At 37.9% G+C, this 14,161-nt stretch overlaps 1 protein-coding gene across 9 annotated transcripts in view; it reads right to left on the bottom strand.

Moving 5' to 3' along the window:
• Positions 1–14,161, bottom strand: part of EFR3A (EFR3 homolog A) — a 94,535-nt gene that overhangs the window by 60,836 nt on the left and 19,538 nt on the right. For all 9 annotated transcript variants that reach the window (XM_049822609.1, XM_049822629.1, XM_049822618.1 and 6 more), the window contains 3 exons: positions 11,806–11,882; positions 9,882–10,009; positions 8,015–8,165 (listed from right to left, as the gene is read on the bottom strand). In XM_049822609.1, the coding sequence (XP_049678566.1) occupies positions 8,015–8,165; positions 9,882–10,009; positions 11,806–11,882 (356 nt within the window). The remainder of the gene's footprint in view (positions 1–8,014; positions 8,166–9,881; positions 10,010–11,805; positions 11,883–14,161) is intronic.

The raw sequence follows: 14,161 nt of genomic DNA, 5'->3' as shown, positions 1-14,161 counted from the left end.
TACCATGAGTTTTCAAATATCATGGAGAGTGGCTTGGTAACTACATCAGCCAATTCCCTCAGGACTCTGGGATGCATAATGTCAGGTCCCATAGACTTCCGTATATTCAGGTTCCTCAGGTGGTTACAAACCTGATCTTCCCTTACAGTGGGAGGGACTTTTCTCCCGCAGTCCCTGCCTTGCGGTCCATCTACTCAAGAGGTGTGGAAAGAGAGGTTGTCAGTGAATATGAAGGCAAAAAAGCTGTTGAGTACCTCAGCCTTCTCCTCATCCCTTCTTACTGGTTTGCCAGTCTTGCTCATGAGAGCAGGTACACTTTCTTTGACCTTGCTTTCCTGCCTATATACCTGTCAAAGCCCTTCCTATTATCCTTTACATCCCCTGCCAATTTCTGCTCCAGCTGCACCTTGGTCTTCCTAACACCATTCCTACAGAACCAGGCAGCGTCCCTCTGCTCTTCCCAGGAGACCTGTCCCTGCTTCCACTGCCTGTGCATTTCCTTCTTGCCCTTTAGTTTGACCAGCAGGTCTCAACTCAGCCATGCCAGTCTCTTGCCTTCCTTGCCTGATTTCTTACACTTGGTGATCGAGAGCTCTCGCGCTCTATGGAAAGCATCTTAAAGATCTGCCAGCTCTGTTCTTCTCCCTTGTCCCTGAGGGCAGTTTCCCATGGGGTCCGTCTTGACTCACTCCTTGAACAGCTGCAAGTTTGCTTTCCTAAAATTCAGGGTCCTGACTTTACTCTTTGCTTGACCCATATCCTCAGGACTGCAAACTCCACCAGTGCGTGATCACTGCAGCCCAGGCTGCCTGCAGTCTTGCTATCAATTAGCTCACTTGCCCTGGTGACCATCAGGCCCAGTATTGCATCCCGTCTGGTAGGGCTGTCTATTACCTGGCTTAAGAAGCTATCCTCAATGCACTCCAGGAGCCTCCGGGATTGCCTACAACTCAACGGGCTACTTTTCCAGGAGATGTCGGGGTGGTTGAAGTCCCCCAGCAGGATGAGAGCCAGCGAGCACGATGCTTCCCGTAGCTGGAGTAAGAAGGCTTTGTCAGCAGCTCCCCTTGACCAGGCAGCCTGTAGTAGACACCAACCACAAGGTTCCCTGTGTTGCCTCACGCTCCAATTCTTACCCATAAGCTTCCAAACTGCTCATGGCTGTTCTTCAGAGACAGCTCTTCACCATCTATCCATTATTTGATGTAGAAGGTAACCCCTCCACCCCTCCTCCTTCCTCACCTGTCTCTGCTGAACAGCCTGTAGCCATCGATAGCCACACTCCAGTCATGGGATTTGTACCACCAAGTTTCCGTAATGGCAACTAGGTTGTAGCTTTCTAGCAGCATTGTGGCTTCCAATTCCTCCTGTTTGCTGTGTGCATTGGTGTCGAGGTACTTCAGCTGTGCTGTCGGCCATGTCAGCTTTTTGGAGGAGCACACCTTAATTCCTTTGAGGTATTTCACTGTGTTTCCCTGCTGGCTCCTGTTACCTCTGGAGCCCCTGGCTCCTCTCCATAAGACTTCAAGCGTGCTGCAGTGGAGCCAGCAAGTCTCAGAGCAACAGGCTGAGGGCCCTCGCTAGCACCCCGTCCCTCCGACCTCGGCGTGTCATCCCACGGCTTGGCACGGGCAAGCCTGATATTGTCCCCTTCCTCCGTCAAGTCTAGTTTAAAGCTCTGTCAACCAGCCCCGCTAGCTCGTGGGCAAAGACCCTCTTCCCCCTTGGAGAAAGGTGAATGCCATCCGGCATCAGCAAGCCTGGTGCCGTGTAGGCTATCCCATTATCGAAAAACACAAAACTGGCGGTGACACCAGCCACAGAGCCATGTATTAATAGATTGGCCCCATCTGTTTCTTCCCATGTCGCTGCCTGCAACTGGAAGGAGAGAGGAAGAAAAAACCTGTGCTCCAGATTCCCTTACCAACCATCCCAAGGCCCTGAAGGGTCTTTTGATCACCTTTGGACTACATGTTGCAGCTTCATTGCCACCCACATGGAAGAACAGTCTTAAGTCTTACTGGTTTGTTTCATGGAATTGTTAATTACAAACCAGAAATAGATGATTTTTTTATTTTTAAGACAGGAACTTAACTAGTCCTTACAATTTAATAAAGCATAAAGTCCAGGGGTTAAAAAAAATATAAAATCAATATGACCTTAGTATTTTCCAGACATTCAAGCGTTCAAGTCTACAATCGATTCACCCAGCAAACTTCCATAAAAGCATGTAAAAGAAAAGAAGCAAAACATTTATAGAATATAAAATACAATGGGAGCGGCCATGATAATATTAAATCATCTAGCATTTAATATTAGCACAACCTAGCTTTGCAGCAGGGAAGAAAGTACCCAAAAGTTAAACCTCTCAAAATGGCACACACAGTAAAATGTCCAGAAAGGGCAAGGTCTTTTTATTTCATCATGTGTATAACAAAACAATTTCACTCACTGAACATAAAGCATTTCTGAAGCATATTCCAGGATTAGCATTCAGATGACTGAACATTTAGGCCACAGGAAAGCTCACTGTGATAACAGTGTCTGGAGTTCCACTGTCATTCAGGAAGTTATACAATTCTATCTCATTATAGAAATTTTATGTTTTTACAGTACACAGTCTATACTTTCTCCTTTCTTAGCAGTGGTGGTCTTAAGCTGTTGTTGTTAAATAAAGAATATTTTACTCCTAAGCACCTAAGGTATTTTCAAGCATACTTCAAATATAAAAATTATTCAACCTAAAAAAGGACAAAACTCATGAAAGTCTAAACACTTGCCTGGTACAAAGCTTTTATAGATGTAAACATGTCATTCAGTCATAATAAATGCTTGCAATCACCCGCTGGTAATTTATGGAAGTTTTACCAGTACAAGCATCTTCTCTATTTGTACAATACAGAGGGTACAAAAAGGAACTTACATTGGTAATATCTTATCTACATTAATTTTAAAACCAATAAAATTCAATCAGTATAAAAATGTATAAATCTATCATGAAATAAAGAAGGAACATATTATCTATTCAGAAGATGTTTGTTACAGACTGAGTCATGGAAGTTGGATCATATTACCAGGGAGACAGAGACTGTGCAAGTGCTGTAAATCATGCAAGTTCTCAAACTAAATTCCTAAGGACATAATTTCTTATATATATATTTATGCTGCCTTATCACTCTTACATAGCCAGTACAGTAGTAGAAAAATCATAATTTTTAATGCACCCTGAATGTCTTTAAAGAAGGTCAGGTTTTTGCAGCAATTCAAAACCAGAGAATCAGCATGCATTGTATTTAAGTTTGAGTTATGTTATTTAAAGTATCTCCCTGCAAAAACTGTAGGCTGGATCTGAGCAGTAATTTTTTTTTTATATTTGAGCTCCTCAGTCTGTCTTCTACAGCCTGCAATTTTCTCATGTTTCAGATAGCGGAAAGGGGGTGCTGATACTGATAGTTAACATCTTTTATAGACAAAGCTACTGTATTTCAGGAAACTGTCACATAGGAAGACATGATATCCTATAAACTTGAGACACTTAGAAACTACACAGTACAGCATTAATCAGAAGTGGATGAATGTATGTATGCACTTCTAACAAATGCAAAAAGGACAAACGCTTCAACTTTTTAGAAAAGTTTCAAACACTAGATCCATGCATTAATGTCACAAACACAGTATTAAAATGATCACAATAAATAATAACAAGGTAAGGTTCTCAGCAATAGGAATTGGTCATTTAGTTCAGTTATTAATAGTTAAGGTCACCTGACACTTCTCATTTTGAGTTTTATTGGAGTAGGATGGATAGCTTCACAATCTATTTTACTTCATGCCACTTGGATGAAAATTATCCTGAACACCACATGTGCAGTTGTGTAACAAAGTCAGTAATGATAAATTGGCTTACAGGGCCTTATTAGCGTGGCTATGAAACTGCAAGACCAGAGATAACAAGCATGAGGTGGGGGAAGCAATATTTAACTGAGAATGACCCTAAAAGGACTGCCTAAAGAGATTTATCTAGGATCACTCAAATTCTAGTAAAGGCAGACATAGAATTCAGAAGATAATTTAACAACCTACAGGATGAGAAAGAATGCTTTGTGTAATTCTGTCTCTCTGTACGTTTAACTCCTATTAAAAAAAAGACAGAGCAGGGATCCTAGAGATTAAATACTTCATTGTATATTAAATCACTACTAGTACATAATTCTGTATTGGTACATGGAATGAAAGAAGCATCTTGTAATAAAGATAAGTTTGCATCCCATACTTCCAGATTAGCATACTACAGACAAGCAAGACAAACAAATTGAGTACTCTACTGGGAATATTAATTCTGACATTCCTTAATTTGACAGTCTTGACATTTTATACTATTTTTACATATACATGCATTTCAATTCTGCCAATAACAACTGCTTTTATAAGCCAACTCTAACAGATACAAAAATCTTGTTATATCAAGCACTGACTGGTCACTTTTCCACTTGGAATACTGCCTGTCTTCTTTTAAATAACAAATGGTGACAACTAGAAATACAGTCACCACCTCATGCACAGGAATCTCAACACTGTCACTGATGGTATCATCATTTCACTGCTCCTAAGAAGAAACTGCCCTTCTAAAATGAAGTGCCCTAACAACTAAAGAAAGCATTTGTGGCAAATAATTTAAAATGTGGTAATACTGGGTTCTACGTGTATCTGCTCTTTTCAGATGGAAAATCAATGTTTTACTATCAAAATACAAAGAAGAATTTACCCCGTCAACATTCCATATTACCTTAAAACGTGTTGTATTCAACTGAGTTTTGTCATCACAGTTTAAGATGAAAGTTTTACTAAATTATGCAGCTCATTGGTTTTGACCAGCTGCTCACTAAATAAATTTTCTGGACCCTCTCTAAAAAAAAAAAAATTGACAGAAAATTAAAAATATTTTTAAAAATTATCCCATCCCCCAAAATTTTTACAAGTTCAAAGATTTTAAAGGTGTTCACACCATGACAAGAAAAGCAAGTATAATTAAGTCATTCTATCCTAGTAATATAACTACTATGGATCTAAGCGAAACATTTAATCATTTGTACATAAGAGATAAAGATGTTTTACATGATATTCAGCTACTGAAATTCTGCAAAATGGTTAGGGTGAGAAATTTAGTATTGCCGTAAGCTTCTAAGTAAAAGCTTACTGCAATCAGCCTCCAGATTCTGAAATACTCAAGCCAGGGAAATCTCACTTTTTCCCACCACAGTTTTTCAGTTTCCTCACCAGCATATGCTATCCTAGCACATGGTTAATAAAAATATCTTCCATGGTAGAAAAAGACATTTTGAACTTCATAGACACTGCCAATTTGAAATCTGGTCTACTTAAAAAAAAAAAAGAAAAATACAATTCAACATATCCACTATCAAATTTCACCTGTTTTCAAGTATCTGCCTATATAAGTAGATTTACAATTATGTTATAAAAAAATCATTGCTGCTGTAGGAAATAAGTTAACATAATTTACAAATGTAACATGTAAAAGTCATAATTATGTACATAATTATATGTAACCTGAAGATCAGGCATAAAAGTACATAAATGAAAAACAAACAGTTGTTTTTCTAATACAGTAATCTTCAGGTTTGCTTTTTAGAAGTAAATCAACTTAAAAATGAAGTTTAACTTCAAAAAGAATTTAAGAAGTCAAACAGCTGAATGAAACCTTTGTTTTTTTGTAAGACAGACTGCCAAGTAGAGTAAGTTCTGCATCCAAACCCAGATATTTGGAAGTCAAGGAAAAAACCTTGGAAGACAGTGGGAGCTTCCAGATCTTTCTGAGACTTTAAACTACTCAGAGTCACTCAGTACACAGATGTTTACTTTGAAACCCTGACTTCTGAGCAATCACAAGAGTCCCCACAGCTGAAACAAAATCTGCTTGTGAGGCTGAAAAAAACCCCTACAACTCAAGACAGTTGAATCTTACTTGAAAGATATCACTGTCTTTGTGTCCCAGTGAAGCTCTGAAAGTCAGCTTTGGGATGGAAAATAATCAAAATCTACTTATAGGCACAATCATACCCCATATCTTTTTAAGCGTAAGCAGACAATGAATTTGTATTGGCCTGAAACTGAGTTTAACCTAAAAATATTATGGAAACTTTTCCAAAGGTTGCTTCACTTTTCACCAGTTTAAAGATGTTTACTTCATATGCAATTTATTATTCTCTTCCGGACAATACCAGTTTCCACTCCAAAGTGGTACACTAAAATAACTAAAGCACATGAAAGATTTATTCAGTCACTCTACCATCTCTACTCTTTTTGGAGTTTTTTGTTTGTTTACTTATTTATTTCTCTTGGGAGGAGAGGAAAAACTAAAAAAGGCTAAATGTGATGATAAACTTTCTGCATGCCCAACAAAATTTATTTAAGAACATAGTAGGTCAGTGTCCTTGGTAACAGACAAGCTGTCAGTACCAATACACCTTACTCCTCTTGACACAGAAAGACTCTGTCTTTTCTCTCCATTGACTATAGAAGGCACCTAGGGAAATTAGCATAATTAGGCTAAAATTAGCTTTTGGAATACTGCTGAAGAGCAGTATAGATTCATTCTCCTCACAAAATTTGACATCTTATTTAGGAAAACGTAATTATTTTTGGTTAGTGAGTTTTACAACAGACAAACACGAATTATCTCCTAATTTAGGAAGTCCATTAATCTGTTTTGCTCATAAAAGACTTCATTAGGAACTGACAGGGATATCAAACAGATTACCATAAGGTGGAGTTGTGCTCAATAACATTCGTTTGGAAGTGACATGTGCCTTGTAAATCAAAGTGGAGGTTGGCAGTAACTGTTTGCCACCATGGATTTTAAACAAGTGGAAAGTGATGTGCATCTTGCCATTTGGCAGCCCAGGAAATATATTTCAAAGCTATTTTCCTAGAAGGTCTTGCTCAGGCATTATTATACAAAGAAATCAAAAGAAGCAGGGTAGTCTGGCTCAAAGATATTTAAAAATAAATAAATAAATAGTCATTACCCTCAGTAAAGCTGTCCTGCTAGTTTGGGGCACAAGGGGACACTCATCCACTATGTCAGAGCAAGAACTCTCTGCATTGCACCATAATAAGAAATTCTACTCCAGAGTAGCGTCACTGTACTACACCTTCGTGTTTCTCTGAACTGCAACTCCATTTAATTCCATCAACTGGAAATCATGCTCAAAGGAAAGCCCAACAGTTTTACAGAATACACAAAGAACCCTCACACTGCTAACAATGGCAACATACACAAAATGCAAGCATTACTTCTTTACTCATGTAAAAGCAATCACTCTAAGTGAAAACAGTCTACATCAAAATCCTGGAATTTATGAGATTCCTATTGTACTAGCTGGGAAATACAATGTTTACAAAGGAAGTATGACAGAACTATAATACTGATTGCACCCATCACTATTTGGAAAACTAGATCTCCAGGTCTTCATTTTGACACTTTTAGTTATGCCCTTTGAGCCTGGACCTGAATCCTGAAATATTTAAGCTAGTAAGATGGTGAGGTTATAATACTGAAGGCTTTCGCCTCCTGACTACTTTTCAGCTAAGAGGAATCTTTCTGTGTAGTGTCAGTGCTGTGGAGAAGGATGTGACGTCCTCCCTCTCACACCACAGCTCTCATTGCTGGAGAGCAAGGAAACGCTGCCTTACCTATACAATGGCTCCAGGAGGTGTGTTTAAAGATTCAAAATAGGAACTCAGAGAACAGCTTTCCTGTTCCTTCTACAGGAGATGAGCCCAGCCATCACAGAAATTTTAGAGACTGAAAGGCAACAGCTTTTCTGCCTCCAGATGGTATCTGGTCTGTGTTTAGGCCCAAATGGTATACCCTGCCACATACAGAATCTTCTCAATTAATGTTAACTGGCAGATACTTTGCGACTTCTGAAACTACCTTCCCATAGCAAATAAGCAGAACTTTATTCTGATTTCATTTAGTATCTTTACTCACAGAATTAGTTCCAAGAACTTGCAGCTTTGGTTCGCCTGATTCCAGAAGCTTGGCCACCATATGAAGGAAACTTTCCACAAACGGTTTTATGCTTTGAGAATGACAAGCCATTAGAAGTTGGTCCAATGCCTCCATGGCAATTAAAACATACCTGAAAATTAATTAGAGAGACTCACATAAAGATGTGCTACATTTACCATTACCTGAGTTAGTTCAATTTAGGTCCTTATTACTACAAAAATTAGAAAAGAAAGAATGGAAGGCACATATTTCCCACTGTATAAAAATGGAAGTTACTGGTATTTCCTGGTTTGTTTTTCTTTTTTTTTTTTTTTTTTTTGGGGGGGGGGGGCAGGGGGCGGGATTGAGTGTTTTTAGAAGGGGTGTCATAATACTTGGTAACAAGAGTAAATATAGTTCAATTATCTTTCCTAGCACATTTTATTTTCAATTATAAATCCCAGCTTTCTAGTCTACAGATCCTCTGTCTATCCGAACCTCAGCATGGAAAGCCAGCAACCTATCCATGCTCCTGCACAGTCAGGCAACATGTGAAGTAAACGAAAAAGAGTAAAGAAAAGCAGTCAACAAAATTAATTACCCTAAAGAATAGCCATTTACACATTCCATAAAGTTATAAAAATAGCTTTTGACATCATGAAGGCCAAAAACAATGGCCTGTGATGGATGCTGCCTTTCTTTCCAACTCCTGCCACTTCTTAGACTCAGTATTTTCCTACTCCATTTCCATATTCTTTAAAATCTTCTCCCTCTTTTGACTCTACATTCTTTAAAATTTATAGCTCACAAAGGACTTAAGAGTATGACAGTTTTAAAGTTCCCATTTAAATACAATTTAGTCAAAAGGACTAAAAAGAAAGATATCCCCAATTCCCACTACGCTGAATGACATTCAAAGGTGTATTGGGTCTACATGGCAAGGTTTTGGTAGCAAGGGGGCTGCAGGGGTAGCTTCTGTGAGAAGATACCAGGAGGTGCCCCCATGTCAGACACAGCCAGCTCCAAGACAGACCCACCACTTCCCAAAGCTGAGCCCCTCATCGACACTGGTAGTGCCCATGGAGGACCACGGAGGAGCAGATATCCACACTGCAGACCAAGGAGGACCTCACGCTGGAGCAGGTGGATATGCCTTGAAGGAAGCTGGAAGGGCCCCACTGGAGCAGGCTCCTGGCAGGAGCTGCAGCCGCATGGAGAGGACACCACGCAGGAGCAGCTTTTCTGGCAGGACCTGTGATCTGGGGGGGGATCTACGCTGCAGCAGTCCATTCCTGAAGGACTGCATCCCGTAAAAAAGGCCCATCCTGGAACAGTTCTTGAAGGACTATCTGCTGTGGGAGGGACCCAACACTGGAGCAGGGAAAGAGCATGAGGAGGAACGAGCAGCAGAGACAAGATGTTACGAGCTGACTGCAACCCCTATTGCCCATCCCCCTGTGCTGTGCCGGGGGGAGGAGGTAAGGGCATCAGGAGTGAAGTTGAGCCTGGGCAGAAGGGGGGCTGAAGGGAAGATGGTTTTAGCTTTATTTTTATTTCTCACTATCCCACTCTGTTATTAATTGGCAATAAATTTAATCTTCCCCAAGTTGAGTCTTTTTTGCCCATGATGGTAATTGCTGAGTGATGACCCATCTCAACCCATGAGCTTTTCATCTCATTTTTTCCTCCATCAGGCTGAGGAGGAGGAACAAGAAGAGTGGCTGGGTGGGCACCTGGCAGCCAGACAAGGTTAACTCACTACAAAGAGACCGGGTCTGTCTTGCCTCCAAAATTTGATCAGAACAAACATGACAAAATCCAGCTACATGTTAGCATCTATTTTTAATGCTGTGACTTATTTCCTTACCCATAGCGATGTCTGACAACATCTCTGCTCAGTCTCTCTGCTAGGTAAGCACCAATTCGATCCAGCTTTTCTGGTGCAGAAACCGCATAGAAAGTCAGCTTCTCCATATCAGCCTTAACAAGACCATCCTAAAAACAGACATACAAAATATAAAAGTTCACAGAAAGTATAAAGCTTTTGAGGTGGTTTTCCTTTTGTCTACTCAACATTTAAAGATCTGAGCCATAAAGATGGGAATAAGGTACTGGAAAAAAAACCCAAACTTTTGAGCAAAATTCAATAGCTTAGATGCAAAAAATCAGCAACATAAAAAACTAAGTAAAACATTTTTTGAAGAAATGAAGCAACTACCTTCCCCCATCTTTTTTGGGGGGGGGAACAGGTATTCCAAAAGAGGATATTTAGTGATATATGTCACCAGTTATAAGACAGCTTTTCCCTACCAGTACAATGTAATTTTTTTTCTTTGCCCATTCCCCCACCAAAAGTATATTAGATGCATAACTTTGACATTATATACAAACAAGTTTGTAGGTTAAATATTTTAGATTATAGTTTAAATACTTTCTTTCTTCAGTGTCATATCTTGGACAAGGCTGACATACAGGATACCTGAAGGCTAATTGTTAGAACAAGATTAACATATTAGTTCCAACATGAACTGTGATATGGATCTCCTCAGATGAGGTTATAAATAGAACTATTAGGTAAGAAGGATAAGGCTTTTTGTCTTTTTTTGCTTGTTCACAAAAAACATTATCTTTTTCAAATAAATAACTTCAAAGCTTTTAACACACTGATTATTAATGTATTTTATCAAGAAAGTCTTCTCAAACTTTAGAAAAGGCCTGTAATTCAGTGAAACATCATGGCCTGGCTTGTGTCCTGCACTGAGCCAATGGATATTCACAAAGCAGAAACTAAGGAGTGACAACTCAGAGCTACTGAGTGAGATTAAAGCTATAAAACTACAACTGTAGCAATCCCAGGTGTTGCTACACCTGTATCACACAAGTAGATTAAAACAAATAAATCTATAAAACCATACTGTTCCATGCTTTCAACATACTGTATACACAGAAAACATTTCCTCTGAAGTCAGAAACATACACTTACATAGTAACTAGCACTCAGTAACAACACATTTTAAAGAAAAGCCCACATACTTTCTAAGAATAAGCCAAATATTATTGCTGTGCCGACTATTCTGCTTACTTCTACTATAAAGAAGATAACAAAATCTGGCAACACATTTAAAAAAATACAGCAGCAGAAACATAAGCTCCTGATCTGTCTTAACTATCACATGATTATGTATAGATATAGGCATTACTAAATGGTAACACAGAAGTTATTTATTTTCACAGAGACTAAAAACTAGGCTTTAATATAGCTCCAAGACTGTTCCAGTGAAAGGAAGACTGTGTATGAGTAACTGAAGAAATTAAAAAACAACAACAAAAAGACATTTTGGATCACAGTCTACCAGAACTATAAAAACTTACACAGTCAACATGTCAAGAGTACGTCAAGAAAATTAAAATCTTGTAGAAAAATAGAACATGTTCACACCTGCAACCATAAAAAAACAAGTATTTGTGGTTCTAAGAAGTTAAGTGCTACCTCTGCTGCAGAATACTCTGTTTAATTAAATCTCTATTTCTCTGCACAAAACACACTAATTTCACTCTTCAATACGCACAGCCGTGCTTTGAAAAGGGAATTAGCTCAGATGATCTGTAGAGGTTCCTTTCCAGCTAAATTATTCTGCTAACCTCTATAAAAGCTATGAAGTGCTAAAGCAGAATTTACTGTAAAATGTTAAAACAGAAAAGAAAAAAAAATATTGTTAAACTGCTAAAATTAGTTACTAACCACAATTTTTCAAATGCCAATCCCTTAAAGTTTTAAAGTCAACACTCACTTTTGGATCTTCAGGAAATATGTTATCTACCAGACGCTTGTAGCGAGGTCTCAAAGCAGCACAGCAACAGCACACTCCTGCAGAGAGATTCACCCAACAGAATTTAGAATTAAGTTTTAGGAACTCCAGTATCTTCATTTGAAGAGACTAGCTGACAAGCAAGGAGGAAGAAGATACAGTGAATTCAGCTGCTTGTTACTATCAGCAATAAAGCCAAATTAAGGTAATTGAAAATGACTGAAAAGTCAAATAAGAAAAACTACTATTATAATGTAACACATGAGAAAATATGCAAGCAACCTGGGTACTAGAAATGCACCTGTCATCCAGCCATACTCAAAAACATGCAGAAAAATCAAGAAATTTCAAAATTTAGTAATGTTAAAACCAAGGCTACTTCAGTTGCTGTTTTATGTTAATTCTGAATGATCATTTCAAAACATATCTAAACATGCATTATGTTCACTCTTCTACAAAAAAAGTCAACTACAAAATCTTCTGTTTTCAGGCAACCATATAAAGCAATAGAAAGCACAATGTACAAAACAAGCTCTCCCTTCATTATCCCACTATTTTACTAGGCATCGAACAAGAGACAGTAACTTGAAGTGAAGAAAGGTATTTTTCTTACCTCATTTCTACTCTCCTACTAATACTGTACTCATATAAAGATAATCAGAACAATACATGTAACTTTTAATTTTATTAATTTAAAAAGAGTCATAACACGTGCTCTAACAAGATAGAAACCTACAAACTATGGTTTGTTTTTTCTAGCATTCAGGACTACTAGAACTTTGGAATAATTCCAGTTTACCTGAAGTAAAAACTTAGCACACAAAAAACCCCTGAAAAATGTTTCTAGATATCTGTCCAATTGTTTTATCAATGCAGATTTATTCCCAAGGAATTTAAATGTTTTGACAAATCAGGTTTTAAATGTTTTAGTGCACTTATCAATTAACTCACTGGTCAGGTCTCAGATTAACATAAAGCAGCAGCATTAGTGGCATAAGAGTCAGTAAATTGGAAATAATATACTGAATAATACTATAGCAAGTATGCACACAGATGCGTGGCTCTCTGGTCTTTCAAATCTCAGTACCAAGAGCATTCAGAGTAGCTAAATGTCTTACAAATACCTTATTGAAGGTATCAATATATGCACTCAAAAAAATCATAAAACACTTTACTAAAAACAGTTAAAGCAGCAAAAGTTTTTACTGAAAGTCAAAATAGGGAAAAGAATAAAGGATATGTTGGCAGTAACTTTGATGATTATAATTTATCTGCAAATTTTTCAGGATGTGAAGAAGCAGTAGACAAATACATCAGGATTTGTATTTCTTTACTTATGATATCCAAGTTACCTTAGCTGTTTATAACCATATTTATCAGAACATCTGGAAGATTCATGACAAAGACTTCTCTTGCTGTGCTTGTTTTTATTACAAGACTCCGCATAAGTAGATATTGTCCCTCTATTCCACCTGTTTTCTGATACTACTTGTCTTTTGGGCAAAAAAATGAATTGTGCTCATAGTCCTTCAACTTAATTCTTGCAACTTATTTGATCAGAAACAATTATTAAAGAGAGAGCTATGATTTTAAATGCACACTTTTAAGTTCTCCTCAGTGGTCTTTTAATTCAATTCATTAATTATAGAGTCATACATCACCAGGAAGATGAACACAGACTTACAACTTCAATACCTAACTATGAAAACAAGACAACATGCAAGGAATAAACCGCTGGAATGTTAAGATTTTTTGTGTGAAACAGTACTTTGTGACTACTGTTAAGTTCTTCATATGACTCCTTCTGTTGACATCTCCTACTCACAGAATGTAAACCAATCTAACAGAATCTAACCAATGTAAAAATCTGCATTTACATAAAAGCTGCAGGTCATAAGTAGCTAAAATCAAAGCTATTTCATATGCCACTGGAAAACATAAGTAACCAGAGAGGTTAAAAACCTACTTGACTCAAACCAGAAATAATTCATAGTTGTACAACTAGATTCTATTGAAAGCAATGTTGTGTTACAATTTAAAAGTAAATACAATCATAAGAAAACAGTACCTCATTGGTGTCTAGTATATCACTGAGTATTCGGAAATCCAAGTAACACCATCAAAATCCACTGAATATTGTTAAAATCTACCTAATATTGTTAACAGTTTCTTTAGTTAGGTATGCAGCTCTGCACCTGGCTCAACACTGTACTTGTTTTCCTACTTGATTTTCCACCTTATGGACCACTAACATTGGGCCAGAGTAAACAGTATGTTTGATTACTCCTAAGTATAACAAAATATTCTTACAACAACAGTAGTAAAATATTTTGCTGTA

The sequence above is a fragment of the Accipiter gentilis genome, chromosome 2 (genome assembly GCF_929443795.1).
Source record: "Accipiter gentilis chromosome 2, bAccGen1.1, whole genome shotgun sequence".
NCBI classification, from domain to species: domain Eukaryota; kingdom Metazoa; phylum Chordata; class Aves; order Accipitriformes; family Accipitridae; genus Astur; species Astur gentilis.
This window is presented reverse-complemented; position numbering and strand designations above follow the sequence as displayed.